At 35.4% G+C, this 23,818-nt stretch overlaps 2 protein-coding genes across 2 annotated transcripts; both read left to right on the top strand.

Moving 5' to 3' along the window:
* Positions 1 to 164: 164 nt before the first annotated feature.
* LOC108209515 (pre-mRNA-processing protein 40C) lies at positions 165 to 16,209 on the top strand. Its single transcript, XM_017380457.2, has 14 exons — positions 165 to 432; positions 1,530 to 2,145; positions 2,233 to 2,396; positions 3,325 to 3,362; positions 5,234 to 5,312; positions 6,149 to 6,619; positions 7,101 to 7,184; positions 9,180 to 9,320; positions 9,464 to 9,570; positions 10,365 to 10,488; positions 11,777 to 11,920; positions 13,210 to 13,356; positions 13,704 to 13,826; positions 15,550 to 16,209. The coding sequence occupies exons 1-14, from the start codon at positions 415 to 417 to the stop codon at positions 15,868 to 15,870; spliced, it is 2,577 nt and encodes an 858-aa protein (XP_017235946.1). The 5' UTR covers positions 165 to 414; the 3' UTR covers positions 15,871 to 16,209.
* Positions 16,210 to 17,007: 798 nt separating this feature from the next.
* On the top strand, positions 17,008 to 23,554 carry LOC108206541 (uncharacterized). The gene is made up of 7 exons (XM_017376873.2): positions 17,008 to 17,136; positions 17,386 to 17,472; positions 17,928 to 18,065; positions 19,128 to 20,099; positions 20,513 to 20,597; positions 20,718 to 20,788; positions 21,199 to 23,554. Exons 1-7 carry the CDS (start codon positions 17,095 to 17,097, stop codon positions 22,999 to 23,001), a joined length of 3,198 nt encoding a protein of 1,065 aa, XP_017232362.1. The 5' UTR covers positions 17,008 to 17,094; the 3' UTR covers positions 23,002 to 23,554.
* Positions 23,555 to 23,818: the final 264 nt, after the last annotated feature.

A 23,818-nucleotide genomic window follows, 5' to 3' on the forward strand; every position in this document is an offset into this window, starting at 1 on the left:
AATTATTGTGAATATTGATTCAACTCAATAAAAATAATTATATTTATTTTTTTATTATTTTTAAAATCCAAACACCATATCATTTTATTTATTTATTTGTATAACACCTGTACATTTTTCATGTTTACAGTTTCCGAAGAGTTTTGTGAGCACACTTTTACCGCAACTTGAAGCAGTGAAATTGGGCCAGTCGACGCACACATACAAACACAAACTGGAGTGTTCATATGTATAGGCCTCGGCGCTAGCCCATAACCTACAATTCGAAAGGGCTTTACTTCAAATCTTCTCCCGTTAGTTTGTAATCTCCGTGAAATTTAGAAACGGCGGGCAAAGTCGAAGATCCGACCCACCTCGATTATCGTGCGCTAGGGTTTTTGCTCCGTCGGAATCTCGAATTTCAATTCTTAATCTATGTCGAACGATCAATCTGTAAGTATCTGTATTAATTAATTCGCGTGTTTTCAACTTATGTGCTGATAATGTATTGCATCGTAGTATCAATTTATTAATTACTGTATGTTTGAGCCTCTGTGTTTATTTGTAATGTGTTTACGTTCGTGAACTGCTCATTTGCTCCGCTAAAGTATTTTCGGAAGTCACAAATTTGTAATGATGTGAGTTTGTTTACCGCGAGGGATTCGAATTGGATTTTATCTAGTGGTTGGTTATAAAATTTTGTTGTCAGACACTGAGAATATTATGTTTAATGCTATTGACAGTTTAGCTGTAATTTAATTTTTTGTCGATAGTGGGAGCTTCTTTAATTATACTAATAATTCAACTTCGTATGCTAATAATGTATTGTATCGTAGTATCAATTTTTTTAATTATTATATGTTTGCGCCTCTGTGTTTATGTGTAATGTGTTTAAATTCGTAAACTGCTCATTTACTCCGCTAAAGTATTTTCGAAAGTCGCAAATTGTAATGATGTGAGTTTGTTTACCACGAGGCATTCGAATTGGATTTTATGTTGTGGTTAGTTAAGAGGTTTTGTCGTCAGACACTGAGAATATTATGTTTAATGCTATTGACAATTTAGCAGTAATATTTTAATTTTTTGGCGCTAGCGGGAGCTTCTTTAATACTTTGCATAAATAATTTAGAACAGTATAAATATTGCTAAACGTTGTAATTAGGAACATGGTGACGTATTGTTGTTTCTTCCGAACAATACTTTAATACTTAAATTTGTAGCAAAAGTTAGTTGGATAGTTGTCCACAACAAATTGACTTGGCGGATGGAAGAAGATAGGATCAGTATCTAGGAAGTGCATGAATGGGTTAGTTGTGAAATACAAGGGTTCGGCATGTAATATGGAAATTAAAAAGCATTAGACATTCATCATTTATTATATTTAATACAAATATATGGATAATACAGACTGTCTTCCGTTTGAAAAGTTGATTATCATGGTCTGGAACAGTAATAATATTGTAGTTCAAATAAGAATTTTTTAAAGTGATGCAAGGCTATTAAATATAATCGAACTGAATCTTAGTTCTTTGTTTCGTTGGTGATACCAGAATATTAAAGCTGACGGTACACAAGAAACGGTTATGGCATCACCTGCACCGGCCATACCCCACTCTATTTTGCAGCCCCCTCAGACTTCCACATCTTTGACCAACTTTGGCCCAAGATACTGGGGTCCTGTACCATCTTTTCAAGTGCCTCAAGGATTACCTGGCCCTCCCAGGCTTCCTGGCCCACCTGGACTAGCTCCTGTATCCTCATCAAATATGAATGTCCCATCTCCATTTGTCAATTCTTCGTCTCCGTATGCAACACCTATGGGGTCAAATGCTTCTATTTCATCCATTCCAGCTATTCAGCCCCGACCATATCCTGCCTATTCGTCAGGTCCTCCTATGGTTGCTACACCTCAGGGGTTGTGGGTTCAGCCACAAACAATGGGTGTGTTGTCAAGACCACCTCTTTTACAATGTCCTCCTGCTGTATCTGGTCCATTTCCTTTGTCAGCCCAAGGCATGCAACTTCCTTATGTTCCATTGCCTGATTCTCAACCTCCTGGTGTAACTCCTGTGGGACCTCCAGGTGGTTCCTTTGTATATCCTACGACATCCGGTAACCAATCGGCAGTCTTCTCTGTACCTGAGCCTGAATTACCTCCAGGCACAAGTAAGCTTAAAAAACTTGTATCAGTTACCTACCTTTCATAATGTTGGCTTTGCTACATAACAAATACTGCTACATTTGATTCTTCAGGTAATGATAAGCCTGTCATTGATGCCAGTGTCAGAGTAGGACCTCCTGCTGGTGAACAGTTGGATGCATGGACAGCACACAAGACTGAAACAGGAGCTGTATACTATTATAATGCTGTCACCGGAGAATCTACTTATGAGAAACCTGCCGGGTTCAAAGGAGAGGTACATACTATAACAGCTTAATCTGATAGCTCAGTGGTTATTATGTACTTGATATATCATATATGCCTTCAATATAACATATAGGTTAGTAAAATCTGGCTACTACCTATTGCCCGGGGCGGGGGTACAAATGACGAATATTACTTTGTGGGGGCAAAAAAACATTTTGTGACGAGGCCTGTATTTCACTACTAGCACTAGGAAAGCCTAACGCCTTTTCGAAGAGATGCATATATGTCTGGGTGCAAACACTTCTTTTGTGGTGTATCCTGGCTGCAATGGAATATTTATATTCTATTTTCGTCTTTGAATGCAAACCCTTGTCCTGTTAATATTTGAGCTCGTGTTCTCGCTGCTTAGATTCACTGTGGTAAGCTGGCCATTAGGATCCTTATATTCTGTCCAAGTCAAATTTCTTTCTGTAAAAAATTTACCTGTCTGGTAGCCTATTTAATTGTTCAGTGGCCACATCATATTGTTAGTTAATCTCATTCACCTGTATAACTGTATTTCATCAACATTAAATATTCCCAATGTGTTCAGATGTCATGAATGTACTTACTAGTTAGTGGTTGCATCGCCAACTCGAGATTGTCCATAAAAAGTATGCAGTAGCGAACATCAATGGTTTCTTTATAGGCTAGTGGGCAATGATGAATTTATTTTGCTTTGTAGTTCACGAGTTAATTTCATATATATGTTTATAAGAAGCAAATTGAATTGAGAATCAGACTATTTAGCTCTTTTATATTTTTTAATCCTGCACAAGTTTTAAGCTCATCTACACTAACAATCTAACATCATCTTTATACTGGTTTATCATCTTACTGAAGTTACCTGCTGCTTTTGTATTTATTCCCATATACTTTTTGCTAAATTATTCCCACATGTTATACTAAGACTAACCTCTATTTTAATGTGAATGCAGGCAGAGAGGGTAGCTACACAGCCAACTCCTATATCATGGTGAGTCATTTGCACTTGTTCTGGATGCTAAGTTATTTTTTGTCGTCAAAGGAGCATAGTATAAGTGTATAACATAAAGTGAAGTTACTAGTATGTTAGTAGTACAAATACGGCTGACAATTTGGGTATCGGGTCCGGTTGGCGAACTTGGGTCAGAATTTTGATCCAACCGGAACCCAAACTTGAATTTTAATGGGTCAGGATACCCCATGGGTAACCCGAAAAATTATAGTTATTCTTTGATAAATATATATTTTAAGAAGTAAATAAATAAATATATTCTATTTTAATCATATAAATAATTTGCATTAGATTAATACTCACTCCTTCCTATTTTAATAGTCCACTTTGCATAAATCACACATATTAAGAAATATTAATTATGATATGTTTTTATCATAGTCATGCATTGGTTATACAAAAATACTACTAAGTTTTCATTCATTTTGTTAAAAGTCAACATGATTTGCATTGTAAATCATGAAAATCGTGTGGGCTAATAAATGTTGACATTGAAACTTGTATAAAATTTGTATTGGACAAAGAAGAAGGATAAATAATATGGGAAATTTTTTCTCAACAAAGTGGACTTTAAAAATGGGGAAGGAGGGAATATATAATATAGGTGTATTTTTTTTTAATTTATGAGACTTAACAATTTATATGATAATATACATAACTTTGGGTAATTTCAAGCAACCTGAAATCAACCCAAAATGACCCGATGTTTTCGGGAATTTTGGGTCAACCTGAACTGACCTGAACCGAAAAAGCTCCAACCCTAATTTGTACTTTGCTGGTCAATTTTTTGTCGGGTTGTCGTGTCGGGTCTGGTTTTGCCACCCCCAGTATAATTATGATTTATGTGCATGCCATTACTTGTCTAAACATCATTTAAAGCTACCTTAATAAAAAAGATATAGGGTCTTATTGTTTTATTTTATATATCCAGAGTTAGTGTAATGTAGCTTAAAGAAATTACCTGCCTCTCTGGTAAAAATTGGTTGTATTGCGGCTCCACTGGAAATTTTTGGCACTTGTAAGACCTAAGCTTCTCTTTATAGTGTAGAACTGTAGGTACAGATACATTCCACCCATTAAACTGTTAGAATCTCCTACAGGACTTTCTTTGTCAATATGTATTCCTTTGCTGTAAGCAGCAGCTAGGACAGTAAATACTCATTTTAAACCTCTTCCTGTTTGATATATCCATATATTTCCATCTAACCATTATTGCATGGGCTACTCGTGTCATCATGGAAGGGAGTAGCATTATAGAGCAGTTTGGTAGTATGTAGTTATTAGGGAGAATCACTTAGATTGGTTATATAATTGTCTTACTCTTCCTTTTCTTGTCGAATATTGCTGTGATGTAGAAACATAAGCAGATCTGATCCATGACTGGAAGTAATTTGAGTCTTGAACCACTCTCAATGTTTGTTTATCTTAGGTTCTTAACCTCTGCTTCTTCCACAAGATTCTTCTCTAGATCATCCCTAAAGCCACCCCAGTTCTCATCAAACACTCAATTTATTTATAATTGAATGATAAAAATGATACTCCCTCTGACCCCTTTTTTTCTTATTTTCTATTCTATTTGTCCACATTCATATTATATGGTAATTTAAGTTGAAATTTTGGTCACATTTTCTATTTTATTTGAAATTAACACAGTTTTTATAGTAATTATAAGTTCATTTAGTTTGGTCAAAGAAAATTTTGAACTTTATTTGTAAACAATGTAATTGGGGAAAGGAGTATAATCTTTTTCTTCACTTGTTATATGTCAAATAGGTTTTTTAATATAGTTTTAAGAAAGTTTTAGCAATTGTTGCAATTTTATAAGTTTCTGAGTGACATCTTTTAATCAGGGAGAGATTGGGTACCACAGATTGGACACTAGTCACCACAAATGATGGCAAAAGATATTACTACAACACCAAAACCAAGGTACGTGTTAATGTGTTATTTTGTATACTTATATTTTTGTGTGGCCCAATGAACTGAACTAATGGTTTTAACATACTGTGCACCGCTTACAGATACCAAGGTGCACCATGAATTTGCTAATGCCTCATTGACTTTTTTTTTTTTTTATCTTTGTATCTGCACGTGCATGCACATTTATTTATAGACTATTAAAATAAACATTAGAAACTTTGATTAAAGTGCTTAAGCTGCTCATTTTATTCCTGTAGGATTCATGACATAAATCCTGTGTTTGTTAATTAGTTATACTAGCTTATATCCCGTGAGATGCATGAGTGACTTCTAACATTTGTTCAATTTTTGAATTGATTTTAGTATTTAATTTTGTTTTAGAGACGTGTTTTTAAAATTAGACTATTTCTAGATAAATTAGAATATGTTTTTAAACAATTAAATTTGTAAAATATTTCTAGATAAATAGGACCATAGATGTGTTTTCATCAGTATGCTTGTATTAGGCTCATGAAAATTGGTTTTTAAATAATTAGTCTTGTTAATATAGATTTAAAAATAAAAAGGTCCAAGAGATGTTTTTAATTATGTGCAAGTAGAGTAGAGTAGTCTGTTAAAATAGGTTTTAACATAAAGAGGTCTGTAAATCCGCCCAAATACTGATTGATCAACCGACCAAAACTGTTTTGGCTTTAATAGTATACCATAGATAGCATAGATGGACATATCGCAAGTCAATGGGTCATCTTTCAGAATGGAGAGAGCATCTGTATACTGTCGCATTGATTTTGATACGTGCTTCTTGATGAAACTCTTGAATAGCTTCCTTCTTGTATTTCTAACAGTTGAGCAGCTGGCAAGTCCCAACTGAAGTGACAGAGTTAAAAAAGAAGCAGGATCTTGATGCTACCAAGGAACAGCCAACGTCAGTGCCAAATGCTGTTGCTGTAACTGAAAAAGAATCCGCTCCTATTATTCTAAGTGCCCCTGCTGTTAATACAGGTGGAAGGGATGCCGCACCTCTTAGATCTCCGAACGTGCCTGGAGCATCATCCGCACTTGATATGGTAAAAAGGAAGTTACAAGACTCCGGAACACCTGCTACACCAACACCTGTTTCATCTGTGACAGGAACAGTGGCCTCAGAATTGAATGGATCAAGAACACTTGAGAATGCAGGGAACGGCACGCAAGTTGAAATCCACAAAGATAAGCACAAGGATGACAATGGTGATGATCCAATGTCTGATTCCTCCTCAGATTCAGAAGATGTCGATACCAGGCCATCCAAGGAGGAGTGTATAATCCAATTTAAGGTACGTTCTTTTGTTTGGATGAATATTTTGTAATACTCGAGTCTGTCTCTGTCATAAGAATTTAGGTAGAACTCTGATTATATACACTGGGGTCAAGTATGATATGCCTAATCTACTTGATCACGGGCAATGGCAATAAATATGCGACAAAGTTGTCACCCCTTTAAGGAGTCTTGGATTATAAGCTCCTAGGGTAATAAAGCGAAAGCTGGTCAAATGTCAACGTTGAACTAGTAGCAAATTATTAGCTACATGACGCGCCAAGTCAAATTAGCAGAAGCTTGATGCTATTATTGTTATCCAAAATCTGAAGCTTTTTTGAGCGTGTGAGACGGTCCATGTAAAATTGGTTAGTGACTGTGTCAAGTTCTCGGCCAGTGTTTTAGCCTATTTGTGCATCCTGGCCTTGTTTCTATTTCTGTTTATATATATGTATGTATGAATAGTGGATTTTATAAACTAGTGGGGTTGTGTTTTGTAGGCGATGCTGAAGGAACGCGGAGTGGCACCTTTCTCGAAGTGGGAAAAGGAACTTCCGAAGATTGTCTTTGATCCGCGCTTTAAGGTTTGTTCAGTCTAAAGATTGTGGCCTTTTCTACAATTGGAACTCTAAGACAGGTTTGTTGTGTTTTAGGACAAAACTTCAGTGTGGTCTGTCACTATGTCTTTGATATTTGCCTCTTTTTAGTTGAATGGTTACTTTTATGAGCTGTAATTCAATTTGGGCCTCTTAAACTGCAAGATAGGAGTAGGGTTTGGTTTTTGTTTATTAGGACTGCTTGGCGTGTTGGGGTGCAGCCATTGTAATATCACTGTATTTTTTGCTTACTTCATGCACTCATACTTCTCAAGATGTAAAGGCGATGCTCTGCGCCCGCCTATGCAGCAATTAGGTGGAATAAACGTGTAACTATATATACGAGTTATATTTTTAATTATACATACGTTTATATGTTAAACTCAATGGAATAAGTATATTATTTTTATACACACACACACATTTGTATTTTAAAGTACATAGAATAAGTATAGTTATGCTACTAAAATATTGTATACAAATTACAAAACATGTGTATACTATTCATATATGTATGTGGGTGTTTTTTTAAATATTAAAAGAAGAATATAAGAATAACTGGATTGAATAATTTTGAACGACTTTTTTGGGAGGAAAGATTGTATTCCTTTTAGATAGTCAACACAACATATATACTTTATAACTAATTTATGGCTGTACCAGGTCAAAATATATTGGACTGGGTCGAACTGAAATTAGGCGGACCTAGGTGGACTTAGGCCACCTTAGATGTCAACTACCCCTTGAAAATTATAAGTCGGGTCGGATGCCTAGCCATTTTAAGTCGCCTGGCTGATACCTTGACTTGCATTGAGCTCTATAATTGTGAGAATTATGCTTAAGTGGAAATGTTAGAGATAAGTGGAAAAGTTAGCATTTTTCTAGTTTATCTATTATCATCTAGCATGATTGTTTCAATTCAAGCACCACCTTGTATGGCAAAATAAGGATATATATCCTACTTTTAGAAATATCTTATAGAACCCCACAATAAGTAATATACACTCGAGATTATGCTAAATACTACTATGTAATTTAGAAATCCATTATGGGCATTTGAAAGGGTTCCTATGTGACAGATTTTTTTTAGATATGAAGGGATGCAATTCGGTGCTATTTGGTTTTAGTTTTCACGAGCATGTTGAGGAAGATTTTCTTGCCTTCAGTTTATGGTATTATTTTTATTTTTTTGCATCTTACTTAAATTGAATAATATTTACTAACTACATACTATACCTTGTATTCATACTCTGCACCTGGTGTACTTCATATATGGTATTAAGTTCTGAAATTGCTTGCTGATAGGGTTGATTGACGATGTTTAAGATCTTGGATATAGAACTTCAGTAGTAGCTCACAAGCAAGAGAAACCTGGGTCCTTAGCTGACCGTAGTCTAGCCGTAGTTAGTTATCAAATTTTAGTGTTTTGGATCGCAACACTTAATATATAAAAGTTGACTGCATTAATGCCATATAATATGGCGGTATCTAGTATCCGTGTAATTATGTAACTAGATTAACACAAACAACTAGAAATTTAAAGTGCATAAATGAGCACTAATGTGAAAAGGGAAAACTTATCCTGACCTGAGTACACCATTTGACCCCGTCAGCTCATTGTTGTGCATGAAATAAACTTGATCTGAAAATAAGGTAGAGCTTGTGAGGGAAGACCTTATTACTAATGATAAGTAACTATGGTACTGGCATAATATGGCTAGATAGTTTTTTTTACTGTTGACCTTGTTGGTTTTAGGTCGATAGTCTAGGGAAGCTACGAATAACATAAATAGGCTTTATCTGCAGTAGGCATGGCCTCAAACTGCCTTAATCTGCCCAAATTTCCTCAATAACGTATCTTGAAGATATTTTGTCTGAGCAATTGATTTTGGCCTACACTCTAGATGGATGAGAATTTTTCGGTCTTGTATTTTACTCTAATTAATATTATAAATAATTAGAAGTTCTTTTGTACTTTTGCAGGCAATCGCAGGTTACAGTGCTCGGAGATCTTTGTTTGAGCATTACGTTCGGACACGTGCAGAAGAAGAACGCAAGGAAAAACGTGCAGCTCAGAAGGCCGCAGTAGAGGCTTTTAAGCAGTTGCTGGAAGAGGCAAAAAAGGTTTGTCAGGGATCTCGTCTTCTTATCTGTTAAATGTTATAAGATCGGTGGCTTAAAACTATGTGTATATATTAATGTGTTAGTTACTCTGTAAGTACTGGCTTTATGTGTTTCTTTTTCTGTAAAATCAATTTTGATTACAGGATATTGACCATAATACTGATCATCACGCGTTCAAAAAGAAATGGGGTCATGATCCACGTTTTGAAGCTTTGGACCGGAAAGAGCGGGAAAATTTATTAAATGAAAGGTATCGTGCAGATTGTGTCTCATCACTTGCAAAATGTTTCATCTACTTTTAGCATGTTGCATACTTGTACTACTTTGTATAGCAGTTGCACCCTCGTCCAAAAAAGTAGATTAAGGTATAAGGTTGAGTTTCATTCAGTAGAGCGGGAAACACTATATAATGAAATTATTCTTTGGATAGTGTCTTACTGTCTTGTCACTTGTCAAAGATTTTATCTACATATAGCATGTTGATCATTTAAACTATTTTGTGTTAGCAGTTGCATCCTTGTTCATAGTAGATCAAGGTATAAGTTTCACTCATCTCTACAGAAAAACTTGAACGGTAGAGTTTTGGTTTGAGTTTGGTTTTGGCAATTAATTAACTATTTGTAAAGTCATGTGGCAGTTAGTATATGTAATCCCATATCATCTGGGGTTTCAGAAGTTTTAGCACAACTACCGCATTGTCTAAAAGTTGGTAAATTAAATATCTCATTTGGTATAGTATCATAGTTTGATTGTATACCGTACAATTACAGACCAATTGAATATATCAAATATCTACCTTTTATATTACAGCTTTGCTTGATTTTCTTTGGCTTGAATAGATAGTCCAATTTCTATTATTTTTTAAATCATATAAAATATACTGTATATACAGCAGGAAACAAGTACTACCATTGTGATCCAGAATCTCATTTACTTGGGCCAGTCCTTGCACTTCTATCCTCTGGATGTCTACTGTTTATATGCTATACTGTTTTCAACATAAAATATTATAATGGTTAAACTATAGTTCTCTAACACTTGCAGAGTCTTACCTTTGAAGAAGGAAGCTCAAGCAAAGGATCAGGCCATGCGTGCAGCTGCTGCATCGAACTTTAAGTCCATGCTTCGTGATAGAGGAGACATTACTGCAAGTTCTCGTTGGTCGAAAGTAGGTTCTTATGATAATATGTTGTATAATATCTTGTTGAACTGGCATTATGATATGATATATATATTGGGAAATACCTAAAGTGATACTATGTACATACCTTTAAAGAATGATAAATAAAAAGTATATACAGCAAGCAAAAAAGAGAGGGTAAGGATAATTAAAATCAGAAAAAGTTTTAAAGAAATAAATAGATTGTGGTACCCACACTTCTGAAGGCAAATGCAGTACATAATTACCCCTAAAAGAACTATTTGATGGTACTCTCTAGCATTGTTTATCTGTTACTTAAATGAAAAATAGAAAAAAGAATTTGGGAACAAGGCATCATACTAGAAATTACTGTCTAGTTGGGTTGGTCAATGTTGCATTACAACTTGTTAGACTCGTTGATGATATATAAATGTTGATATTTGTGAATTGAAAGTCCAGAGTCTGATGAAACAATGCCATACAATTTTCACGCTCTGATCAATTTTGAGTTGGGATGTGTGAGATGGTTCATCGGTCTTTTATCTTAGAACTATGATGTAAGACGCCAAGCAAAGTAAAGGCGCTGTAAGTGTTTTAATTATAACTTAACGGGTTACCAACTCAACCTAAGCAAATTTCTGTTGTCATTGGACAGTTAATTAATTCTTCTTTTTCCGGTTATTGGTTAATTACAGTAATTTGAATACTCACCCAAATATGCTTTTAACGAGGCTTGAACCTTTGACCTCTCTTGCTGGGAGAAGAGGCTATAATGCTATGGATTATTATGTTCTTCACTCGACAGTGCTATTATTGTTCCTAGCTACAAGACCATGCTCCAGATATAAATTTGGAATAATTAAATTCTGAAATGCAGACCTAGCAATTTGAAAGTATGTAATGAAAGGTGGTTTCTGCTACCAAGAGAGGATTTAAGCTCGTGGATAAGACTAAATTAGTACCACGTGACAATCTAGGAGCTATTTCTTTGTTCTTTTCTTCTTTTTCTTTGAACCTAAACTCTGCATAAAAAAGTCCCTATTGCTGCAAGAATCAAGCTCCAACTAGTTTTGGACATTTTATATTAAACAAAACAACAACTAGACGGAAATTAAAAAGTTCAGAAAGAAAGAGCTACTTCTGTTCTGGCATGAAACTTTTGGATTAGTGTCTAAAACTGATTTTGTTAATTATTTACTTCTGATAATACAAGGTTTAAGACATGAATTGCAGGCACTGATATTGCCAGCTGTGTAGTATGATATATGCAAGTTTGAGGCTCTAATAGTAATATGTCGTTCTTTGCTTATTATAGGTTAAAGATAGCATACGCAATGAACAATGGTACAAATCAGTGAAGCACGAAGACAGGGAAGTTCTATTTAACGAATTCATATCTGACTTAAAATCAGCCGAACAAGAAGCAGAAAGAATTGTGAAGGCCAAACGAGATGAGGAGGTATTTCAATAGCTTTTGGCTTTTACTTGAACAATTGCTATATGATTTGTCTAGAAGGTTATGTTTTAACTCTCTTTTGTCTTTCGTTTAAGTATTGATCTTGCCTCCCTACCTTCGTGGTAAATATTTTGATATGCTTATCGGATAATATATTGTGCAATATGAGTTGTGATACTTGAGTACTTGAAGTATATTACAGTATAGTTATTACTTCATGTTGATACTAGTTGCCTTTTTTTGTTTGCCTTCTTTCTATTTTCTGAAGATAAAATTTTAAATTCGAATGTCGCTGAGTAATGAGCTTATTAAGAGATTCAGTCAACATTTATGGTGGCTTTAAAAACCAGTAATTTTTTTAGTTTACTTTAATCAGCATGGTTTGCTTTTTTCCGGACTCGGAATTTCTGAAGATTGGTGATACTCTCTATCTTACTTATTGCCACAGTTATGGGACATGAAATATTTTAGTAAAATAAAAATATTTATATTGGATATAAGATTTGTTAACAAAATGAAATATAGTACACAAATCAAACAGTATAAAAAAGCTAATATATTGAAAACTTATTTTTTAATTTGTGGGAAACATATTGAAATTCTAGAATCAATATACAGTATAAAAAAGCCAAATGTGGATTTATACTTTTTCCCCTTTACATCTTTTGGTAATCCTAAATTAATCACAGATGTGGTCCTGTGGTTTACTTTGGTCACAGCGTCTTAAGTGTCACCCAGGGATCCGATTAAGTGTTGTGTCTGAGTCGCCAAGTCGCACACGGGTACAGTGGCCCAAAAAGAAAAATCTGAGTAACATAACTTATATCATGGAATGTTGACAGATGTTACCTTCTTAGTAAATATTATATTGTATGTACTCTTTCTGATATCCGCTAAAAAATATATGTGTGTTTTTTTAAAAAGTTTTGTAATGTAACATATATATTGAAGCAAGATAGTAAATGTATTGAAATAAACTTGACATTCTTGTCCATGAAACTACTGCATCACAGCATTTTTTCATGCAAATTATATCTTGAAACATTGAGGAACGCAGTTGGAGAGAGGAGGATCAAATACTGTGTACAGCGACAGGATACTGTAACTATGTCCTATGCCCTAATTAGGACTTTGCATGTGCCAGTCTGTGTTGGTGACACTAAATCACTAGTTGTAACTTGTAAGCATTGGTAGTATGAAATAGGGTACTTATAATCATAACTTTTTGATATTTTAGCTATTATGAAATATTGTTTCATGAATTAAACTCGTACGGGCTCTTGGTGTAACAGGAAAAATTAAAGGAAATCGAGAGACAAACTCGTAAGCGGAAAGAAAGGGAAGAGCAAGAAGTTGAGAGGGTACGATCAAAAGCTAGAAGAAAGGAGGCTGTTGAATCTTATCAAGCTTTACTTGTCGAAACTATCAAAGATGCTCAGGTACCTGTAAAGTTCTCTGCTGCTAATACATGCATGCCAACTAGTCTTTGCAACCAGCAGAGCATTGATAGATTTTTTTTAATATTGATCAAATATATTAGAATAAAAGCGTTTTTCCTCTTATTTTTTTTTTGGAAGTAAGTAGCCTAAAACTAAACCTGGCTTGTTAATGATAATGACTGACGTGGAAAATTAATGAATGCCATTTGAGTGAATCTATATGTATATGCATTACATCTATGTTATGTTCTTTCCTTTACATTGTCATCCAGGTTCTGTCTAAATTTCCCTCCCATGGATCTGCATAGTCTAAATATTTACCTATTGTATATTATTTGTTGTTTCAGGCATCATGGACGGAATCAAAACTCAAGCTTGAAAAGGATCCCCAAGGACGCGCTACAAAGTATCATTTGGATCAATCTGATTTAGAAAAGCTTTTCCGTGAACATGTCAAAATGTTGAACGAGGTAATATTATTATTACAATTGATTTGTATTTGCTGCTGCTCGTCCTCTCAGTGAATCTGGTTTTCTATCTTTGTGCTGATCAGTTAAATACACTTTTTTTTGCTAAGCTATTAAATACACTTTTAACTACAGTTGCTTAAGTTTTAGCAGAATTAGGTTCTTTCCATCCCTTTAATTGTGAATTTGATATTTTTCTTTTCCTATTTATACCACATATTTTACACATTATCTTATTGTATCGTGGAGCATTTTTGTTTATAAAGTTAAGAAGGACATCAGCTACTTAACTTGTATTGTAATATCCCCAATATGCATAGGACCTTAGAACATATTCCAGCCCATTTATCTTTTATCGTGTCCTGGTAAAGCAATTGATGGTTTTTTCATCTGGAAATTCCCGAGGCCCTTTCACTACCAGGCACCACAATCATGACATCTGGCTTCAATTTGACCATGGTATTTGTGGTTGTATACATCCTGTGATTAGTAGTTTCATATCTCTTCTAGCAACTGCCTTATGTCTGAAATTATGCCAGAGTGCTCAGGTTCGTTAGCTGTGTAGACAGCTTGTCCCATATACAATTTGGGTCTGCCAATCCCCCTCAAAAAAAATAAAATCCAACCATTTATTATGGTCTATATTTTGTCCTTACATCAGCCCGGCCCAAAAATCCAAAAGGTGATCTTATCTTCCTTCTGAAACCATTACCTTCAGTTAAAAGTTAATATAATAAGCTAACACAGCATATTTTGATTCTACCATATAGAATGATTAAAAAAATATTTTTCCATTTTCTAATGTTCGGTAGAGAAATGGCATGGACATAGTAAAAGATAAAGTTTAAGTCTCCTGGAAAGGAAGTACATGAAATACAAAAGTTTGGCTGCCTTTGCAGGTTAATGGATCTTGCAAAATTCTGGATCCGATCTAATGAAAAAGAAAAGATAAGCGTATTCTTATTTATCATGATTATTCATGCACCCGAAGTTAGCACACCTTTATCTTTCTGTGTCCTTCTGCGAACCTAATTGAACCAACATGTACCAAGGATATGGAACAGTTATGATTAGGTGTTCCACTCCGCAGTGCAAAGCCTATAACTACTGCAACCACAGAGTTAGACCGCGTTGCTGTGTGCTTCATTTGCACCTAGTGCACCTAGTTCTTTTTCGTATAATTAGTATCTGAGTTTAAGTCTAATAGTTTTCTACTTCTGCTGTGTGGTTTTCAAGTTTGGTTTACATGTTACATGAATGCATGCTCTGGGGTTTTGTTTACAATGCAAACTGAATCCATTTATCACTTTCTCTCTAAGATGTATTTTTGCAAATCTCTAGTTTGTATAATTAGCTTTTACTGTATTCAAAATTGTGAGCACTTTGCCAAACCTGTTGCAGAACAAAAATCTTAGTTACATTAAAACTAGTCTGGAATCTGTGACCATTCAAAAATCATATGAAATAAATTTTTCGTGGAGCCAGTATTGTGTACAGTGATTATGACAAAGCTAGCTGTTAATTGTACTGTGTGTTTCTTTGTGTTTTAAACCTATTATGTAAATTTTGTACGTTTCTATTCCATTCGTGGTTGAGAATTTTTTATGTGCCCTAGTTGTGTGGTTTTCGATAGAACATCTGGCAATAATAGTGCACTGTTGTATATAGTGTTTGGGTTGGTATCTCTGAATTCAGCTGAAAGTGATCCACTTTCTTTCTTTGTTAGCGTTGTACACGTGACTTCAGGGCCTTGCTAGCAGAGGTCATAACAGCTGAAGCAGCTATGAAGGAAAGGGATGATGGCAAAACAGTGTTTACGTCGTGGTCAACAGCGAAACACCTCTTAAAGGCCGATGTTAGGTACACAAAAATGCCAAGGAAAGAAAGGGAGTCATTGTGGCGTAGACATGTTGATGATATGCAGAGAAGGTTAAAGTTATCTCTTAATGAACAGACAGAAAAGCATTCGCTAGAGGCAAAGAACCATCCAGCTGTTGAGGCTGGAAAACATCACTCAGGTTCAAGGAGGAACCATGAAAAGAGATAGATTTTCTGCCAAATTTACATCCTTCCCAGCCTTGAATTTTTCCATTGTGTCGCATTGGCTAATTTGCTCACTCTTGCTTTGCGTTGCTGTCACTCTCCGCATTACATGAGTGTATGGCTTAGTTGTAAGGTAGTGAAATTAGTTTTAAAATTGTGAGCTCTAGTATATTAGTATTCATTTTCTTTCACAAAACATTTTATATGATGCTTCAGTTAATTATATCTTGTTATTTGTGAATCATACATGTCCTAGATCATAATGAAATGGAAACATTATTATCTGATTGTACATTGACAAATGACTGAACGAGTTTTGCCCAATTAGACTTTTGTTTTATATTGTTAATTGTTATGCTCTAATATTCCATTTTAAATTCACTGCAAGTATAAAAGTTGATTTTTAAAGAGGGATAAAAACCTGGCACACTTGCTGCAGAAAGGCGAAAACAAGACCTACAAAAGATCCCGACTATTGAACTCGGTGTGGTTCTGCATATGACCAAGGAATACAAGAACTAAAACTTATTGCTATCATTATTGTTGTCTTTGAGGACTGGTCCTCGATCCCAGAATAATCTCACATGAGCACCTAATTGCATATATATAATATGTTCGTGTTCCTCCCAGAACACTTTGGTCTAAGAATTTTAAGAACTTTCTAGTATTAATAAAAGTTCTGTAACAAAATTGCACATGTAAAAAGTGTCGCGTTTTTATTTATGGATGAGTTGTGTTTTTATGTAAGGATGAGTTGTCTCTGTTATTAAAGATCAGAATTGCACATGTAAAAAGTGTCATGTTATCGTTTAAGGATAGGTTAGCTAGGGTTCTTTCGAGTGTTTTTTTTTTCCACACATAAATTTTTTTATCTAATTTTGTGGGGTTTTTTGACATATCTTTTGATTATATGAAAGTTTTTTATGTATGAAAGAACCTCTCCAATTTCTTCGATATTGTATTTCGATACAATTCAATGACATTAAAGTCTTATATGAGTTATATATATGAGTTATGACAAAAAAAAAAAAATTCCTCTCCAGTAATCGTTAATCATCAAGCTGGGCCGGGTCATAGTCTTACTAAATAGGACTTTGAGTCGTCCCATATTCACATGGGCCTCGTAGTTCCAAGAAAATATATATTATTATACACCTTCCGTTATATTGGCGCGAACTTCTCCTGCTCTCTCCCGCCTACTGTTACATTTTGCATCTCTCTCTCTTCAATGGTGAAGGTAGCTGGATTTCGCCCTCCTCAATTTTCCGAGGTAAATGTACATCTATATCGTTTCAAAATCTTAGTTCCGCCGTTGATTTACGTTTGTGATATTAATCGTAATTGTTATTTAATACAGTATTAATCTTAGGGTTCACTGTTCGATGTAGTAGAAGCAATTAGCAATATATTAGTTCAGTATTGGAGTCAAGTCTGGCCATCGATGAATATATTTGTGATTTCCTAATTTGTATCTATGGGACTATCTTAAAATTAAATGATAAAATTGTTTGTATGACAGGATGTAAATTGGCTTCCGCCGTGGCTACAACCGTGCGAATCCGCTGAACAGATTCAAGGACTATCTCAATTTAAATTAACATCCGAGGTTACTACTTTTTTCTTAATTATAATTTCTTTATGATTTGCTTTAACTTAACAATTTAGAATGCTGCCGTGATGTTTTACCAGCTCTTCTAAAACTTTGAGGTGTTAAAATTAGGGCTTAGCAGGATCGTGTAGTATATGTTAAATTGTTAACACTACCCCTCACTCGATATCTTATTTTTGGTTCTAGTGGGTCTCTAGGAGCTCCTTTTTGGAGCATAGAATCAATTCTCAGATAGATATGAAATTCTTGCTATAAAGACTTTGTTGTAAAGGCTGCTCTGTACATCAGTTGTATCTTCTCTTTGGTTTTTTATTTTCTGCTAGTTACAAAAGTAATTTGAACAACTTAGATACTATTTTGTTAATGTTTGTTTTGAATTACTGACTACTACCAATGACATTGATCTAGTTTCTTCCCTTAAGAAGTGTATATTGATTAATTACAATGAATAGGAATTGCCTTGTCTAAATACCGTGACAAGAGAAGATGCCAATTTTTTGATCACCGAGGAAGGCAGATACAAGAGTTGCCATTTGTTCTTATCTGCGGAAGACAATTCCCCGCTTACTTTTGCTTCATCTTCTGGTAATGTAAGTTGTGAAATAGTTATTTCTTAATTTTAACTTTTTTATATATTATTTATGTGGCTTCATGTGTCTAGGATTACTAAGTGTGGCTCAGATGATCATAAGTGATGTGTGTTTCTACATGTGGAGCCCTGTGGAAGTTTAAACTTTAGGAAAAAACAGTTTTAAGCAAGTAAAGAGAATTTAACATAATTTTGTACACTTAGATTGTTTTACAATGCTTTGAAATACCTATCCTACTGAATGTGCAAGCATGCCATATCGTACATTGTCTGCTGATGCTAGATAAAGCCACTTCGTGGCTCACCTTTGTAATATTGACTGTATGATGTGAGATATAAATGCTTGAGAACCATACAAGCTATCCTTCAAGTATAATTGCAGGAGTCGTAATTGGCCTCTAGAGAGATAGTTAGAATTATAATATAAGATGGGGTAATCTCTACTGAAAATTTTGTTGCTTGATATGCGAATTCCTTAAACTATAATATGCTAAGTACTGATTGCCCTTTAGAGAAAAGTTCCCTTCAAGGGGGAGGAACATAAAAAATTGAGAAAGGCAGAGTAAACTGGCTGACTTGCATATAGCTCAAGAAGAATCATTACAAGGACAAGCTTCTGGTAGCAATAATATGCTCCCTTTTAACTCTACTTCCCCTCTACCTCCCTAAAATGTCTGTCAACTAACTTATGTTGGTTTTTATGCTTAAAAAAAAGAACTATTCACAAGAGATCAAACTGCTGTGAAGTCAGGTAGGTACCTTTGTAAATGAGGAATGCTACCAAACCAATCAATGAACTTTTGACAAAAGAGGTGCAATTTCTGTTTCAAGACTATCTAAATTAACAGAGTGCATTTCAAAAGCGGCGTCTTCTGAATATCCTGGATAAGAAATCCATGTTAAAACTTTTAAAACAATCTAAATTAACAGAGTGCATTTCAAAAGCAGCTTGTTATATTATTGTGCAAAAAAAGAACGCGTCATGTATTATGTATACTCCCAGATCGTTGGTCTCTTTACCGCAAATTCTGAAATGTGCAATTTCATTTACAATATTTGACAGGTTCCAAAATTTCATCTACATCTGTCAACAGATGATGATTCCGAAAACAAAGAAAGTCAATTTCTGGAGATATCTCAAGCTGAAATTTCTGAACCTGATCATTCTCTGAAATCAATTATCCCTGAAGATGAGGCTAAGAAATATAAGTATAAAGGGTCTCAGTATGCTGGTTCAACTAATCTTCCCACAAATCTACTGGAAAAATCTTGCAACCCAAGTCCTCAATGTACCGGTAATAACTTGGATAATGGTGCTAAGAGTGAAGATCATGTCAAGCCTGTAGAAGTTGATGATATTACTGCTGCAGTTGAGCTCTCTATTGCAGCATCAGAAGCACTGTTAATACATGAAATAATAGACAGTGGTCAGACTACAAACTCTTTGTCTGCTTCAGCTATACTTGAAGTAGCCCTTCGTGTAAAGCAAGCCAGACTAGAGGGTTATATAGAGGCCTCAAATATAATGCATGAGGAAACTAGTGATGTTGATTATCTATCAGATTTGGATGACTCTATGATGAAAGGTGCATATGAAGATGTTGGGCTAAATCTTTGTGATTTTCATTTGCCAAGTTCTGACTTGAACATATCACAAGTTAATGATACCTATTCTCTTGAAAACTGTAACGGTGATGAAAAAATGGATTATGAAGATGCTCATAGGCTTGGAGTTAATTCTGCTGATTTAGTTACAAAACTCCAGCCTAATGATTCTACATGTTTTGGTATACCACCAAAAAGGAATGATGCAATTAAACAGCCAGAAGATTCTACATGTTTCGGTTTACCACTAAAAGGAAATGATGCATTAGTGCCTTTTGACAATGTCAAGCAAAAAAAATTTAGTAAAGACCTTTCACAAGGGCCAGGAACCTTAGACATGGCATTTGATATGAACGTCCTGGAAACACCTGATATCATATCGACAACAAATGTAATAGAGGAAACACCTGGAATCATATCCACAACAAAGGTAGTAGAGATACATATTTTATTGTTGAACTTTTTTCCTTATTCCATGCTGGATTTGCTAATTGATTATAAGCTACTCCTTTCTTCATTGATTTGTCTCTTTTATAAAGATGTAAGGTTCCTCTTATTTATTCACGTAAGAATGAAGTTTCAGTCATGTGAGCTTACTTATTATTTTACTCTTGTTACCCGGACTCGTCTGGAATGTCCAAAATTGATACTTGTCCAAGTGTTGGGCTTGACAAATATTTTATAATTTTACATGTTTTGGCCTCAAATAATTGTCTGAGTGTCCATGCCCTTGTACGAGTGTCAAGTGTGTGCCACGGGTACTCGAGGCAATATGTACAGTTCGTGTCTTACTCTGTTTAGTAAGTTTAATTTGTTGATAGATAGTTATAACTTGAATTGCAGAAGGCCGAGTTTCGCGTGGAAGATTTCAACTCATTGCAAGTTACGTTGAACACATCCCATCCGGCTATGATATTAGAAGAAAGTGGTGAGTCTCTCCTCCGGATTTCTCCTCTACCCCACACCCCTGTTTCCATGATCCAAACACACATGCACATTCTTTTGTAAGTCCATATGTTAAGTCCTATCTTTAATTTAATATGTACAGAAATGAATGATTTCACGAATAAAGCTCAAGAGAAATTCCGAAGCCGCTGGTTTGGTGGTTGGACACATAAGGTTAGTGCTGCACTCTTTGCACCACTGCTTGGTTAGTCATTCTTGAAAAGATGTTGATGGGTGATGGTATCTTGAACAAAGATTTGAAACTGAAACTGCAAACAATGAATTCCACAATAAAATGACGACAGTAATACATTTTTTAATTGACAATCATTGTTTACTGAATACTACAGGCAGCCAGGTCCTTTAATTAATGTTGTCAAAGGTGTTTTGGTACATTCTTACGAGTGTATATAAATTGCATCCAGGTGGAGTTAATGTTATGTTTACTAAGAACTAGCCAGTTTTTCTTTCTGGTTTTGATATCATCATCTAACATTAAAATAATATTGTTTTTGTATTGGTTTTAACTCATACTCCTTTGGATTCCTTTTTATTATTGTTATTTTTTTGTGTGTGTTTGACAGGCTGAAGTAAATTCAGTTGTAGCCATAGAACATAACAGTGAACGGTCCATCCCTGCATTTGTCATTGGTGAAACAAGCATCCTTTCTGAATCTGCTGACATTGCTCCAGATGAGAACTCTTTTGTGCAGAAACAGGATAAGGTGTCCAACCTAGCCTCTCAATCAAGTATACCTTCTAACCGTTTACACACTGAAAGTATTAAAAACAAATATGTTGATGAAGATATCATGATTTCATCAACTTCATCCATGGGGGACCCTCTTTGTTCTTTTGTTCCCTGCAGCATTTCTCTAGAAAATGCATGTTCTGGTCAAGCTCAGAACCACATAGGCCAAGCTGAGACACACAACTCCTTTCCGCCCATTAATAAACACAATGGGGACATACCGGAGAGGTCTTCATCCGTTGACAATTTCATATGTGGACAGAAGGCAACTGGCCGAACAACTGATTCTGTCGTTTCTCAACTCATTGCTCGCAGGCAAGTAACCACACTTAAAACTTACAGCATGCTACTGCCTAGCAATGGTCCATACTTGGGTAATGAAAAATGTGATCATTCATTCCCTTTACAGTGCAAATATAATAAATTAGACTCTTCTTTTCCAAGTTCAATGGCAAACACAATTGATGGCACAAGAAACTTAGATGAGTCTGCTAAGGAAGCATCCAAGTTAGTTTTCCATGACCAGGAAGACACTGGCGCACTTGTAAATTTAAACTGTGGATCTAAGTTCTTCGATGTTTCTAAGTCATCTTTATTGGATATTAATGGAGAAGAGGATCCAGAGCATAGAGCACTTCGAAATAAAGATGGCAAGGTGTTGCAGATCAACAACCTGCGAATGGCAGAAGAGCAAAATGGTATAGTTCCAGGAAGAAAGCGTGTCCGCTTTGCTGAAACTAACAGTAGTTTTCCCCAGAAAAAGAAAGCTCAGATGATGGACCCCACAATTTCGAAGCGGTCAACCAGGAGAAAGGTTGGTTTGAAAAGTTCCAAAACAGATGTCGAACCTGAACTGAAAGCTATTAAGAGGCGACCGAGCAAGATTTCTGACAAAAGTTTGAAGAGGCGTATATTTCAAAATTTAAAATTCTTGCTGACAGGATTTTCTAGTAAAAAAGAAAAGGAAATAGAAGGTCTGATTAGAACATATGGTGGCATAGTTCTTCCTGATGTTCCTTCTCCACCAACTTCTAGAGCACTGAGAAGCTCCAGATTCAAATGTCAGCTGCTTCCTGTTATCCTATGTTCTAGAAAGCTGCAAACTCTAAAGTTCTTGTATGGCTGTGCCATTAAGGCATGCCTGGTTACAGTTGATTGGCTGAAAGATTCAATATGTGCAGGTTCCGTGTTACCAACTAAAAAGTACATAATTCTACCCAATCTTTGGGGTGACAAGTACCCCAGAATAGGAAGGCCAACACTGCATGACAAATATATTTTTGATCATGTAGGCATCATGCTTCATGGCAAGCCTAATTTCTGTAACAAAATTGCGCAAGTTATCAGACATGGTGGTGGTCTTATATTCAAAACCCTCCACGTGCTGGTCCAGGCTATCGATGATGATAAGATATCAACAGCGGCTATAGTTACTGAGAATGAAAATGGGCTCTCACGTCACCTAAAACACTGTGCCTTGGAGAGGAAGATACCCTTGATGCCTGAGACCTGGATCATTCAAAGTTTGTATGCAGGAAAACTTCTTCCTGTCACGCAGAACAATAGAAGGGGTAATCTGCGCCCATTTAGGCTACTGGATATTCCAGTTTCCCCGGAATTAAGTCAAGAAATATAAATCTATGTGATTGATTTCTATGGTATGAACAGGCAGCAGGGGTAAATATAACATATGCAGCCAATTTTTGACAACTTGCACCGGCTTGACGGCTTCTATGTATTTTCAGAAAGTTGGGATTGCAGATTGCTATGGAAGAATGATGTTTAGTGATCTAGGAAATGGCAATGCTCAGGCCTCAGAGTGATTTGGAAAGTTGTGATGTTCAGTGATCTATGGAACAATAATGTTTGCTGATGTGACGTCATATTTTTGGGCGATCATTCACACGAAATAGCCATCAAGCTGGGCATTAAAAAAAAATGTTCCTTCGTGTAGGGGGCTTCGACTGAAGGCATCTACTGTATACGACCGACAAATGTTCGCTGATGCAAAGTGTGTAACAAATCCAGCCTGAGTTTTTGTTTTGCTTTCATGCTCTCTTCACTGATGAGTGTTTCTGAGTTCTTTTATGATAGAAAAGAAAAAAAGAATGAAAGGTTTAACTTGTTTGACGTGTATTTTGAGAACGAAACTGAAAGAAACTTAAATTATGAAAAGAAAATTTTGTAGATCTATTGATGATAATTTACTTCCCCCTCCTCAAACTGTAATCACCGTCTAGCTTTTAGTTTCGTGTAGTACAACAATCCTCCTCAAACCCTAATTTCCCCTCCTCTGTCTTTTTCTTTTGCTTAGTAGCGGTTTTACCGGATCTCTAATGGTGAAAATCCCCAAAACTTTTTATTTCTCTTCATTTGTGTTTTCTTTTTTCTTTCAATAAAACTTCTTTGGCATTTGTTTTTCCGGATTTAAGGATTCAAAACTTTTTTCGATT

Source organism: Daucus carota, chromosome 2, assembly GCF_001625215.2.
Source record: "Daucus carota subsp. sativus chromosome 2, DH1 v3.0, whole genome shotgun sequence".
Taxonomy (NCBI): domain Eukaryota; kingdom Viridiplantae; phylum Streptophyta; class Magnoliopsida; order Apiales; family Apiaceae; genus Daucus; species Daucus carota.

Coding starts and splice junctions, on each gene's coding strand:
- LOC108209515 (XM_017380457.2), top strand. Junction 7,185..9,179: donor TCTTTGATCCGCGCTTTAAG/GTTTGTTCAGTC, acceptor GTACTTTTGCAG/GCAATCGCAGGTTACAGTGC. Junction 10,489..11,776: donor CAAGTTCTCGTTGGTCGAAA/GTAGGTTCTTAT, acceptor TGCTTATTATAG/GTTAAAGATAGCATACGCAA.
- LOC108206541 (XM_017376873.2), top strand. CDS start 17,095: ATGGTGAAGGTAGCTGGATTTCGCCCTCCTCAATTTTCCGAG. Junction 17,137..17,385: donor GCCCTCCTCAATTTTCCGAG/GTAAATGTACAT, acceptor TTTGTATGACAG/GATGTAAATTGGCTTCCGCC. Junction 18,066..19,127: donor TTGCTTCATCTTCTGGTAAT/GTAAGTTGTGAA, acceptor AATATTTGACAG/GTTCCAAAATTTCATCTACA.